The 13,993-nt window shown below is 41.0% G+C and overlaps 1 protein-coding gene across 2 annotated transcripts in view; it reads right to left on the bottom strand.

Moving 5' to 3' along the window:
• clcn1a (chloride channel, voltage-sensitive 1a) overlaps nt 1-13,993 on the bottom strand; it is a 31,749-nt gene that overhangs the window by 3,843 nt on the left and 13,913 nt on the right. For both annotated transcript variants that reach the window (XM_048202072.1, XM_048202071.1), the window contains 13 exons: nt 10,509-10,634; nt 10,324-10,408; nt 9,692-9,793; nt 9,452-9,536; nt 6,185-6,340; nt 5,698-5,767; nt 5,262-5,372; nt 4,818-5,031; nt 1,571-1,704; nt 1,048-1,235; nt 732-813; nt 473-558; nt 95-139 (listed from right to left, as the gene is read on the bottom strand). In XM_048202072.1, coding sequence (XP_048058029.1) covers nt 95-139; nt 473-558; nt 732-813; nt 1,048-1,235; nt 1,571-1,704; nt 4,818-5,031; nt 5,262-5,372; nt 5,698-5,767; nt 6,185-6,340; nt 9,452-9,536; nt 9,692-9,793; nt 10,324-10,408; nt 10,509-10,634 — 1,484 coding nt within the window. The remainder of the gene's footprint in view (nt 1-94; nt 140-472; nt 559-731; nt 814-1,047; nt 1,236-1,570; nt 1,705-4,817; nt 5,032-5,261; nt 5,373-5,697; nt 5,768-6,184; nt 6,341-9,451; nt 9,537-9,691; nt 9,794-10,323; nt 10,409-10,508; nt 10,635-13,993) is intronic.

Below are 13,993 nucleotides of genomic sequence, written 5' to 3' on the forward strand. Positions count from 1 at the left end.
ATCCAACATTATGCAGATCCTAAATTAATACAATTTCCATTCATGCTTAAATGTCTAATTGGAAGTTGATTTTTATTGTATTGTATTGTAATACCTGTTCTGGTGTCATTGTGTCGGTTAAAGGTGGAGGATAAGGCTCCTAGGGTGAAAAAAATGGCAAGATAATTCAATAATACATGACACGGTGCATTTGTTCCAAGTATTCGAGCTCATTAATATTTTAGAATGAGCATTTGCATATTGGCACATTCAATGGAAGACCGTTCACTTCCCTTTAACCGCACATGTCCTTGAAAAACACTGATGAATATTAATGCAGACCATTAGCAATATATCTGCTCTTCTCATTTTATCGACCTTTCATTAAAATTTCATACATGCTGACAATAATTCATTTAGTGCTCTCATATTCACTTGATGGAACACACACGTACAGGTTTTCATAAGGGACCTATAAACACAAACAATGTACCTGTGGCTGACCTTCTGTGTGTCTTTCTGAAGAGGATGAAAAGAAGTTACGTAAAATTCTCCCGAAAGACTGGGAAGGACCCTTATCTAGGCAAGAAGAGGAGGAGAGAGAAGGAAAAAACGAAAATGATGGAAGACGGATTAGAGGATGAGTATCACTTATATCGTCTCAAGATGCTTGTTCAATAGAAGTGCTTGTCTGAGGTTTATTTAAGTTTTAAAGAGGATGGGTTGGTTATGTATGCTGGAGAGATTCTCACCGGGAGACGTGTGATTGGTGGATGGTTCAGAAGGTTTGGGTGGAGGCACAGGGCCATTTTTTTCCTCTTGAACTGGTATTGTCTAAACATTCACACAAATAAGTACAAATTGTCATTTTAAAAAAGGCATAAAAAGCAAAATTTCAGGAAAAAAAAACTTAATTCTTCTTCTTATATTTTCATTATGAATGGATGGATGGACAGAGCGATAGACAGAGATAAATGGATGGATAGATGGATGGACAGAGTGATAGACAGAGATGGATTGATGGATAGGTAGGTAGGCAGATAAGTAGAATCCTCTCTTTGCAGATACCTTATCATCTTCATTCTCCTCTTCTTCCTCATCAACAAAGGCAAAGGATTCCCAGCTGATTTTGGCAGAAGGCACCTGACCTTGCAAGCTTTGTCCTTGCATTAGGATACGCCTCTCTGCTGACAGCCACCAATCACAGAGGGCGAGAAGCTCAGACCTCTCGATGCTACCCAATAGAATCATAGATTCTGTTGAAGGTGAAGTGAGTTCAGAATCCAGTTACATATGAGCATTAAAATGATTGCAGACACTAGGGCTCTGTTCCAAAACCTATACTGTTGAGATAGGCTTTTTTAGAGGATGTGACTGATTTGAAATTCTACAAAGCAGAAACTTCATGTTGCTAAGCTAACAACATGAGCTTGATAGCTTGCTAAGTTTCTGAACAGAGTTTCAGCTCTTTGAGTGGAACAAAATAAAAATACATAGCTCACCTAGGTTTACTACATGCAGCTCGAAAAATGTCATAATGAGAGGTTCAGTTAGACTCAGGAAATTGTCTAGACAGCCTGCGTGACATTACCTTTTGAATCAACCAGCGGGAAGGTTTTTAGAGAAGTCGAGTCCAACAAATGCAGTACTTCTCTGTATGTAGAGTGGGAACATAAAAACTTCACTTTCCTCACCATGATGTCCTCCACAAAGATATTATACTGGCTGCAGGAAAACAGAACAGTAAGACCACAGGGTGACATGGTTTAACAAGTTTAATTACTCTAGATAAGCGGTCCTCTGTTGGATCACAGCTCTGTACTGACAACAAGAAAAATGTTTAACCCAAATAATACTTAATCCAAACAATAAAATGCAATTAGCCATACAAAACTGCATAGCAAAATAATAGCAAAATAAATTGATGCAATAAGTTTTAATTAAAAATATTACTAATACAATATTAGGCCCAGAGTTTGTTCCATAATAAAGTGGAGGTGGTCCTCACTGCAGAACACAAGATCCAGAGGGTGAGGTTGGATCCAGATCCAACTCCTCCCACTTTACGTATCCCTAACCTACCTGTCTCCACCTCCTGATCCCTAAACCTACCCATCTCCACCCCCCGGATCTGGATCCAATTCCTCCCACTTTACATATCCCTAAACTTACTCGTCTCCACCCCCTGGATCTGTATCCTGGACCTCGTGTTCTGCAGTGAGGAGCTACTGATGTATCGGCCAACAATCGGTATCAGCCGATTAAAAGTATTATTATCACTATCAGCCGATTGGTTAAAAATAGCCAATGATCAGGGCTGATCACATCCTGTCAATCAAAAGGGTGCGGAAAAATGTGTTCAGACTACAACTCATACTGTGTGTGAAGAAAATATCTCATTTGTTGAATTTAGTAAACACAACAATAACGCAGTAACATTAAAAAAAAAAAAAAGACTTAATTAGTAAGTAGGTTCTATTTGACCCTATGAATCACCTGTAGTTAAAGCCAGGGTTGCCAGGTCCAGTGTTGCCAGGTTTTCCGGGGGAATTTGAGTACTTTATCACTGTTGCCGTGGGTTGTTTTTCATGTCCGCGGGTTAAAGTGACCCTAAATAACATGATATTTAGCCACTGGAATGCAAATTTTACCAGGAAACCCTGCCCAAAATGCAGATTTTACCCTCTGGAATGTGATTTTTACCGGGGGACCCCTATGAAATGTGATTGGGCTAGTTTTAGGCTAATTTTTTAATAGCAATTGGGCGGGTTTTGTTGTGAAAACCTGGCAACCCTGGCCAGGGTTGCAATTTTTTTTTTTTTTTTTTTTTGCTACATCAAACATTATTTGTTGCGCCTCCCATCCAATAGTCGCAAAGAGCTTGGTGCTTTGTAACAAAGTCCCAGTTTTCAAATTCTGTTCATTTTATCATGAAATTTAACCCTTAAATGCATACCTGCAAACGTCATTCACTACCCTCCTCCTTGTTCATTTTTTAAAGTTAGACATCAACCTTCTTGGTATTCCTCAATCAATTCATTATAAAGAATATAACAAGAAAAAAATCATAAAATTATAAAAGAATGCCTATTTTTGTATTCATTTTTATGTAAAAATTGTATAGGGCCGCTAACGCCCCGAGGTGTGTATGAGTGTACGTATATTTTTTTCTGCACAACAATAATTTAATCTTAGATGACGAAATAAGTGCAATTCATCTTTATTCCACAAGGTGGCAATGTCTGATACACAAAGCTGAAGTGACGACTCATTCAGACAAAAAACGAAATAATAAGAAAAACATGAAATGGCTCAGCGATTTACTGCAGAGCAAGTACTGAACGCAATCAAATATGAGTGTAACTGTTACTGGATAGATCTGGGGAAGCTGTTAGCGATCGGAATAATGATTTTAAAGATGTTGAAAATTACATAGTTTTGAGGATACGTTTGAGATCGCGAATGGGGTCAAATCTGTGACCTCAAACATAAAACTAGACTATTATTTGCTGAATTTACTGGGAAATTAGCTCTGACGAGGACAGTGATGATGGCAAAAAATATCTGCTCAAACCGAGCCCTTCCAAGCTCCAAAAGGTAACAAAATATGCTTTATTTTATTCTTCTGTAGTTGTTACTCTAATATCAGAGGAGTTTTATATTATCGCGACAGGTAGAGATCCTTCTGTGTTAGATATAGATCCGGGTCGATAAAGACCCGAATATGTAAGAATGATTGGCGAAACAGTCATGCATTTAAGGGTTAAACAATAAATGCCGTTTTGATGCTCTTAAATATGACGTGACAGATCGCTTTACCGGCCTCAGTTTAAGTGGCAGCGCGGATGAGCGCGAGTCTTTTCTTCCACATTAATACAAGGTTTATCTCGAAAAACATGCATGAACATCAAAAGGTATGTTGGAAGATACAGTAAAACTTACCGGAATGTACCATTTCTTATGTAATCACTTAATCTGTGTTTCAACCACAGAAAGATGTCAATATAACAGCTTGTGAACAATATGACACATAACGTCACATTTACCTCAGGAATGTTTTCCAGTGTTCACTGTTCCTTAGTTAGCTATAAAAAAAAAAACTAGAGAGGAGCTTATTTACAGTTAATTACGTTTGAATAAATTTGCCATGAAGACAAGTGCTTATGAAAACTACCTTATGTGCAACTAAGTTTTATACAAACATTTCAGTTTTTATTTGAGTGTATTATATATATATATATATATATATATATATATATATATAATCGACTATCGGTATCGGCAGAGAAATTTAGTATCGGTGCATCATTAATATATACATAGATGAACCCAGAGAAGATAAAAAATGAAAATAATTTCATGCCATTCATATCATATTAATAAATGAGCACATTACCTATGCACTTAATATTAATAGTCTTCAGCGTTTGATTTTAAGGACATTTTTGTTTGCTTTTCTTTGTACTATAAACAGTTTTTGCACTGTGTTGGGTCACTACTTGAAGTCCACTGTAAACTCTGGGTCCTAAAGCAGAACGACTGCCCTAGACCACAAAAAGGTAGATTAAGACGCAGAGCGCGTCCTAGATAAAGAGGTATGAATAGCCCAAATCTAATGAGTGTACAGCAGCCCAGTGTTAGCTGGAAGGGTGCCAAGGCTTCATGTTGCCGCCCCTTGTTGACAAGCGTATTTACTAATAGCTCCCGCTGCTAATGAATCACAAGGACTTTGAGGTGCTGTCAGCACGAGAGGATGAGGGAACCTGGCTACGGTGTGAGCCAAGCTGGTTTGTCACATGCGTGGAGCCACAACGGTGGCGTTTGCAATGTCTGCACACCTTATGTGGCCGAAGCCCAGTTCGGGGAGATAGGGCAGCTTCTTGACCTGGATTATAGAGTCGTACAGTGACGGTTGCAGACCTTGCGCTACCATGTTGGCCAGTATGACGGCGACCATCATGGGAAGGATGTGAGAGATCTGACCGGTCAGCTCAAAGCAGATCACTGCTGTGGAAACGGTGTGGGTGACAGCTCCCGTCAGCGCCGCCGCACCTTCATGGTAAGAGAAAAGAATAGACCAATAGAGTAACAGGACAGAAAGATGGAGTGCTAAAAGACAGGGTCATGACAGGAGTGACATAATGAATGGAGTATGGTCACATGCAGTGGAAGATCAGAGACTAAGAGAAGGAGGGACAGGAACAGGACTGACATCATCAACACAGTATGAGCAAACATTAGGTAATTGTGGTGGATCGGAAGACGAGGAAAGGATGACTGACCAATGACAGCGTACCCTCCAGGGATGATGCGGTATAGTATTCCATCAAACAGGATACCGTGAGGAAAGAGAGTTGCCATGATCTCACCCACTAAACGACCAAATGCGGCACCTGTAAGAGGAACATCGAAGAATATTTGAGCCTAGTGTACTATTGACAAAATAAAATAAGACAAATCAAAATGTGGTAGGCTAATTTCTATAAGTGTAATGTTCATCGACATACAATATTTACAGTTTGACCCAAAAGTCTGAGACTACTAGTATCGCAGATGAATGTATGTTTGTATTCAGAAGAAAAATGATTCTATTTCGTATTTTTCTAATGTAAAATATGTTCCTTTTTAGACCCAACTGTATGTTAAAGTGATCTTTAAATAAATCAGAATGTATCATAAATGGCAGTCTCCAATAAATGAATAATACCATTGACCTACCCAATACAAAGACAGGCATGAAAGCTCCAGACGGGATGGGCATTGTGGTGGAAACTGCAGACATCCAGAACTGTGAGATGAATAATAATGTTTTCACACGATTGCCTTAATTCTAAAATCTCTGTCAGCAGCACAAGCACAACCTGTACGAGCCTAACTCAAGTGAAAAATGATTGCTTCAGCAGCTTCAAACCTGACAGATGGAGGGAGATAATGACTGTCCTGAATAAAAGCAGGTTTCATTGAAGCCATCGACTGGCTACTGACATGATAACTAAAGCCAATGTCAGTGCATGGTACTTCTTTCTAGTGTTTTAAAGTGAAAATTACTTTACTTAAAGTTTGTTGAACAAAAGATAGGAAGTAGACAAAGATAAAGTGAAAAAAAAAACAGTTAAAGAGTAGAGAAGGACCTTGAGACAGTGAAGATAAATAGCAGAGGATTGATGGAGGACAATGTGAACAAGAGAAATTTAAAAGGACCAACCTTCATGATAAAGAAGAGAATAAGAATGACAAAGATGCTGACGTCAGGATGAAACCACACAGCAGAGCGACCGAGACCAGGCGGGAGAGGGGAGCCCCATATTTTAGTCCAGGTGAAGTTATCAAACAGAGAGTTAATGCACTCCCTGGGCATCAGCTGTGGAATAAAACCGTCAAATTCACATTTAAAATCAAATCAAATAATATATTTCAAAAATTCAACCAAACTATGACATTATTTCAAGATTGTTTGAATGAAAAATGTCTGAATGAAAGACCATAATCATTAGCACAGTGGTTTTCAACCTTTGTGACTCTAAGGCCCACCATTCTCCACAACAATAGCTACTGTAATGGCAAAGTTTTTAAAACCTCTTTTAATTGGTGGACACTCCTTATTTCTGTGCATTAAAGTTCAAGATTCCAGAAGTTTCAAGAGCTGTTCTACGGAAGAGGATTAGGGCCAAGCAATAATAAAAAAATAAAACCATATCGAGATTAAAGTTGTTAAATATCGAGAAAATTTAACGAATTTGTTCTCGTAATTTAACAACTTTTTTCTTGTAATTTAATGACTTTATTCTCAACATTTTATCTCGACTTTTTTCTCGTAATTTAACGAGTTTTTTTCTCGTAATTTAATGAGTTTATTCTCAACATTTTATCTAGACTTTTTTCTTGAAATTTAACAGGTTTTTTCTCGTAATTTAATGAGTTTATTCTCAACATTTTATCTCAACTTCTTTCTCGAAATTTAACGTGTTTTTTCTCGAAATTTAACAACTTTGATCTCGAGATGGTTTTATTTTTCTATTATTGCTTGGCCCTAATCCTCTTCCGTAATGTTCTTTAGTGTTCTCACTCTTTTTAATCAATTAATTTCCATGATTTTTCCAATTGTTCCAGGATTTTTTAAAATATTTTTTTACTTAAAAATTAAACATGCTTTAAAATGTATTAGAGCTTGGCATAATATATACTCATGATAAAAATGGCCATGGGAATCCTGGTTCCCTTTTGAGTAGAACTCGACGCTGCATCATGGCGTTGACGCTATGGGAACGCTTCCGAGCTGGAGTTCCTTCAAGAACATCATCTCAGCAGGCAGGGGCGCAGGAGACATTTTCAAAGTGGGGGGACCAAACTGCATTTGGGGGTGGGGGTGGGGGGGGGATGTAAATGAATAAATGTACAAAGGAGCTTCTTTGAAAGGCTGAGCGGAATGCGGGAAATGAAGTATGCCCGGGCCTTAACCGCCTTACACTGTAATGGACTGGAGCTCACGGTTCACATCGGGAGAAATGGAAACACGGGGCACATCGGGAGAAATGGGAACACGGGGGCACCGCGATGCGACCGCAAATGGCACTTTCACTTTCGCGATAAAAATGCAAGGCACTGATAAGCATTATGCAGTATTACAGTAGCCCATACACATACCTATTAAACGCTCCTCTCGTGCGTCCTCCCCGCTGCGTTGCTGGTCGAGGCAATAATCACTTTTGTTTCGCTTTCAGAGATCTCTTTTATAGATGCCATCAATGCGTTTACCTTTCTAGATGTAATTACCGAAATCAAAACTATAAATCCTCACGAAAACTTCAGTCAATCCAGCTCGCGCATCAACCTGAGAGATCAGCCTCCTGTCAAATTTCTCGGTTTCTGAATGGACAGTTTGGCTTTGATTGACAAAGGCTAACATTCGGGCATGATTTATATACCATCGACCTGTCCTAAAACGTTAGCATGCTCTGATCGATTGCTTGGAGATTGCGCGTTTCTCCGTTCGAGAGCGCTTTTTCTGTTCACATTCGTGACAAAACAGTTGATTATTTACAAACGAAAGCTCACAGAAACGTGAAAATGGTCTCATTTGAAAGAAAATATCCTAAGCTAAAAGATGATATATTTGACTGATTGAAGCCCTTATCAAAAGTGCGGGGGTCGATTTCTCTCTTTTCAAAACTGCGGGGGTCCTGACCCCCCGTCCCCCGTGTCAACGGCGCCCCTGTCAGCAGGGCTGGCTCCAGCTACCTTAAAGGTATACATGGCTGCTGTTTCCGTTAGCCACATGTCTTTGGATGGAGTCTCGGTTGGGAGGCACCGCTTGGTGTCTCGGTTCTTGTGTGGCACCAGACAGTTGAAGCCTATCTGCTGTTTGTGAGTTCCCTCCTGGGACCTAGTGTTGGTCCTAGGAGCCTTAACGGAAGCCCCATTTTTTAGTCCTTGGATTTAGTCTCAGAAAAAAATGACTCTCAAAGTGGCTCTTTTATTAGCATTAACATCACTCAAGAGAGTATGAGACCTCCAGACCCTTTCAGTAGCCTCCTCCTGCTTAGACTTTACATCAGGTGATGTAAGAGATGGGACTACATTCCAAAAGTACCTTCTGCAGCTCCTCAGCTGGTCACTTGGCAGGCTTTCTTTCCTCCACCTCATGAGACACTGGAGCAAGAAAGCCTCCACATGCTATGTCCGGTCCGTCCTCTAAGGATCTATGTCCACCGCCCAGCTGGTGGACATAGCCAGTGGGATCCTCTCAGCTTCTGGTATGCTTTGTTGGTCGCAAAAGAGGTAATGCGGTCACCAAGCAGCGTATGTCGCATTGGATTTCAGATGCTATTTTCAGATGCTCTCCTATGAAGCACACGAAATGGCTTTGGCTCAAAGAGTCAGGGCCCACTCTAATGGGAGTGTAGCATCTTTCAAAGCTCTTGCAAAAGGTTCACCTTTATATGATGTTTGTGCTGCTGCAGGATGGTCCTCTCCGCACACATTCATCAGGTTCTTTGGATTCAACCCCAGGATCCCGAGTACTTCAGGGCTGACCCAAGTCCAGTCAGAACTCAACAAGCGTCTGTGCCTTTACACAGCCTTGTGGGCAGGCTCTGTTACCAGCTCACGCAGAAACATTCACATAGCGTCAACACCATGATGCAGCGTCTTGTTCCCCTTTCAGGGAACCAAGTTACATATGTAAAAGAGATGTTATACAAAGACAAAAAACAGTTGTTGAGGGGGTGTATTCATATGTGAAAATATGAAATATCTTGATTTTTAGATGTTTTAGTTTATTTTCACGCTTGTTTTGCATTATTTTAATTCATTTTTAAATAATCTCAAGGCCCCTTGGGAAGTTTGCTGAGGCCCCCTAGTGGCCCTAGCCTCCTGGTTGAGAACCACTGCATAAGAGGATGATCCTAATTTTTTAGTTATCAGAATGAACAAAATTGTATAGTTAATTGTTAACAAATGTTTCTAATCTGACCTCTCCAGCCATGAACTGCCCAAAGCCTGGAGGGAATGTCAGTGTCGTAACCACTAATGTCACAACAGCAGGGAAAATCAGCCGGCTGAGGGAGAAAATATGACACATATTGCAAGTATTTTGTTTATAGACTGATTTTAAAGATTTTGATTACAGCAAATTAACACTCATTAATAATGCTACAGAAGTTAATACTAAAGGTAATATTGGCTGTTGTCATTTGGTGCTTTTTTCTCTTACTGTTTTGTAAGGAATCGTGTAAAAATGTTAGGTCTTCTCATGAACAGGACAACTTGACGGTTCAGGTAAACAAAGAAAGCTCCTAGAAACCCACAAGAAATCCTGTGGGTAAAAAAGTAACAAAGACAAAAACTTACACATTATTTTAGCGATCTAAAAAAAAAAAAAAAAAATCATTCTGGCCTTTTCAGTTTTATAATAAGACAAGATTATTAAATAGACAGATACACGGAAAGGATGATACATTGCTGAATTGTTTCTGATGAATGTGAACACATAATAGAGTAATAATAGTGTATAATAGTATAATAATATACTATTATATTAGTAATATAATAGAGTATAATAGAATAACTTCATCAAAACTTTTAGCAAAAAAGACAATGTTTCAACAAATCAAATATAATACCAACATCTGGTCACTTTGGTCAGCTGACAATAATACAAAAGTGCTGTGTGCTCAGGTCTGTGAGTGTCTCAAGGGTTATGAAATGGCACACACGCACACGCACACACACACACACACACACACACACACACACACACACACACACACACACACACACACACACACACAGCTTCAGGATTGTGCCCTCACCACGAACGGCACGCTTTCGCCCCCGCGCTCTCACCCAATAATGGCGAACGCTGGAAGCTCTTGAAGGTCGAAAGGAAAATCCATGCGGAAGTTGGTGCGGAAGAGAGCAGTGATGGTTACTGAAACAATATCAATAGAAGAAAAACGTCATCTCATCTGACATATGATCATCTCAAAGCTGCTAAGACCTTCATTCAGGAATATTATTTAGTATCCCACCTGCATCCTTATTGAACACAGACAGTACTCTGAAAATAAAAGCACTGAATGTAGCAGCAAAGTAGCCCCTCCAGTAGTTTCTCACAGCAAAATAGGTTGATGTAACTTCAATGCTGAACAAAACACCTGGATAAACAAAAATTTTTTTTTAGAAGGGTTTACTGTCATCTACGGCAGGGATTTTCAAACTTTACCAAGGACCACAAATATAATGATAAAATATGAACATTTAATTTTTGTTTTTTAAGTCTATTATGCAAACCAAGGCTGCAATTATTTGACAATAATATTGTGAAATATTATAACATTTAAAATAACTGTTTTCTATTTGTAATATATTTTTAAGAGTAATTTATTCCTGTGATGGCAAAGCAAAATTTTGGTGCTCAAGTAATGTTTCTTATTTATATTTTTTTCAGGATTCTTTGATAAATAGAAAGTTCAAAAGAACAAAATTTATTTGAAATAGAAATAATTTGTACCAATGTAAAAGTCTTTGCTATCACTTTTGATTGATTTAATGCATCCTTGCTGAATACAAGTATTACTTTCTCGAAGAAAAAACAAACAAAAAACAAACAAATGGACAAAAAATCCCTGACCCCAAACTGTTGAACGGTAGTAGGCCTATATCATAAATTAAGTATATTTCCCTTTTGAGGGAATTCGCACTGCGTCGTATGATGACACTTTGGGCAACGCCTTCAGCATGACAGTGTCTGAAGCACGTGTGCAAGTGCAACTAGTCCAATCCTGATTGGTGCTGCTTCACCTCATGACGTGTGACGGCGTAATGTGGAAGCTATAAAGGGGGCTGGCAACACAGCAGTGTCTGCTTTCTGATCTTCAGCAAATGCTCTGTGTGTGTCAGTCCTATTTGGTGTTTGTTTGTCTAGTAGGCCAAAAGAAAAAGTTTTAGAAATGGCGAGTGAGCAGCAATTTAGAAAATGTGTTCCTCGCTGCCGGGTGGAGATACACACAAGTTTTTTTGTGAGTTGCTTGAGAGCGGAGCATGCACAGTCAGCTCTCGAACTCCTGCCTGGGCGTGTTTGATGAGAGCGGCCAAGCTTGTGCTCCCTGTGGTTCAGGTCCCATGGCTGCTGAGGCAGCTCGGCGCCTTTACTCATGGGATTGCAGATGGAGCTAGCGGAGGAGTTTGAAATGGCTTCGCCCCTTCCTCAGCTCTCAACTGCTAGCTCCAGCGTTCAAATTCGGGATATGGAAGCCCGCTTTGTGGCTAAGTGAGAGCTTGATGTTGGGTTTGTCCAGCTCCAAGGAGGTGGACATTCTCAGCATCGAAGCGGATGATTTGGAAGACTTACCAGCCCTATCCCCACAGTATGAGGAACTAGTGAAGGCTATAACTTGAGCCATGGCAAAATTAAACAACGATTGGCAGGCCCAGAAGCGGGAAGTGCAAAAGAATAGTAAACTTGATGAGTGCTTCCTACAGTCAAAAGCACAACCTCTACATCGGGGCTTAACATTCTTTCCAGATCTCCACACTGAGTTGTCGAAATCCTGGAAATGGCCATTCTCTTCTCATCTATTAAGTCCCACAGTTCATAACTATGCTTCAATTTTGGGGTTTAAAGAGAACGACTATGGGATGATGCCCAGGGTAGAAGAGACATTAGCTGCTTATCTCTCCCCTGACGCTGCGTCATCCCTTAAAGCCCCGACATTGCCCACCAAGCCATGCTGTACAACATCTTCTCTGGTTTACAAAGCGTAAATGGCTGCAGGTTAGGCGGGCGCTTGCCTACATACTATGGCCATCTTGCCTACATACTATGGCCACCAGGCCAACTAGGGACCTGGATGAGGGTGAAGGTTTAGAGCCTGACACCATTAAAGAGCTGTGGTGGGCCACTGATTTTTCTCTCCTTGCCACCAAGGAGACGCTGTGCCATCAGCCACTCCACGGCAGCTATGGTGGTTATGGAGAGGCATCTTTGGCTGAACCTCTCAGCCATCAAGTAGAAGGACAAAACCTTCCTTCTTGATGCCCTGCTGTCACCTCCTGGTCTCTTCAGCGATGCTCTAAACTTGGTTGTTGAGAAATTTCAGGAGGCAAAGATGGCAGCATTTCAGAGGTTCATCCCTCCTCACCACAGGTCCCAGGGGGCTGCTGCCAGGGGGCAGACCCAACCATCGACATCGAGCTTATTATACCGGCAACAACAAAAGGAGAGTGCTGCTGCCTGAGCCACCTTAAATTGGAGAGTCTTCACTTTATGGTGCAGAGAGCGTCTGTTGGACCCAGTTAACTGCCCAATGGCTTCAGTGCTGGAGTTCCTTTAAGACTGTTTTTCTGCCTGTCTTTCCCCATCCACAATTAAAGTGTACGTGGTAGCCATAGCTGCCTTCCATGCGCGGTGCGAATCGGCCGTTGACGCGCGAATGGCGCTGGCGCGAATTGAGCGTCTGATGCCCAAACGCCTGAGTTGAAAAATCTGAACTTTGGCGTAAATTCGCGGCGCGTTAACCAATCAGGGACTCTGCTTTGGTAGTAACGTGTTTATGATGTGATCAGTGGTGGAGACCAGAACTAAGATGTCGCTGTGTGCGGCCACCCTGAGCTCTATGATGTGTCATTATATTTTTATCGAGACAGGAATAAAAAGGACCTTGCCTGGAAGAGAATAAGCAAAGAAATCGGACAATCTGGTTAGTTGTAAAACTTTTCGCATGATTTTAGCCGTTGATACTAGCCCGCTTTCTAGCTAGCAAAAGTCGGCCGGCATAACCGAGTTAAATTGCCGCTACAGGTTTCCAACTGACGAGATTATGTGTTTATTCAGAGGATCTGTGCAGAAAGAGATGAAAGCCCCTCCCATGACGCGAATTCGCGTCTGAACACACTTTGTTTAGACGCGCTAATTGAGCTAATTTTACGAGCGTCCGAAGCGTCTGACTTCAAAATGTTCAAGAGTCCAAATCAGATGCGTCTGGCGCGAATTTGACGCCCCAGACGCGTTCGGTGTGAACGCAGCATGAGGATGAGGCCTGCGGCTCAGGTTAGAGTCCCAGCATGGGATCTAGCCGTGGTACTAGAAGGGCTGTCCCTGGCACCCTTCGAGCCCTTGGACTCTGTATCTGACAAATGCATCACTCTAAAGATGGTGTTCTTGCTGACAATCACGTTTCTTAAGAGAGCAAGAGATTTACAGGCTCTGTCATTTGCCTCCTCCTGTCTGGAATTTATTCCAGGTAGAGTGAAAGCTATTCTTCACCCGAGGCCGGGTTATGTACCCACTAATGTGGCCAGGTCCGTAGTCCTTCAGGCCTTTCATCCTCCTCCTCATGTGTCGCTGGAACAGGAGAAGCTACAGTTACTCTGCCCTGTTAGGGCCCTTGAGGTTTATGTCCAGAAGATCGCTCAATGAAAGTGCCATCATACAACGCAGTGTCTCGTTCCCTTCTCAGGGAACCAGGGTTACAGTCGTAACTAGAGACATTTTTTACTCCAATTGTTCATTCTT

Source organism: Megalobrama amblycephala, linkage group LG9 (genome assembly GCF_018812025.1).
Source record: "Megalobrama amblycephala isolate DHTTF-2021 linkage group LG9, ASM1881202v1, whole genome shotgun sequence".
In the NCBI taxonomy this organism is placed as follows: Eukaryota; Metazoa; Chordata; class Actinopteri; order Cypriniformes; family Xenocyprididae; genus Megalobrama; species Megalobrama amblycephala.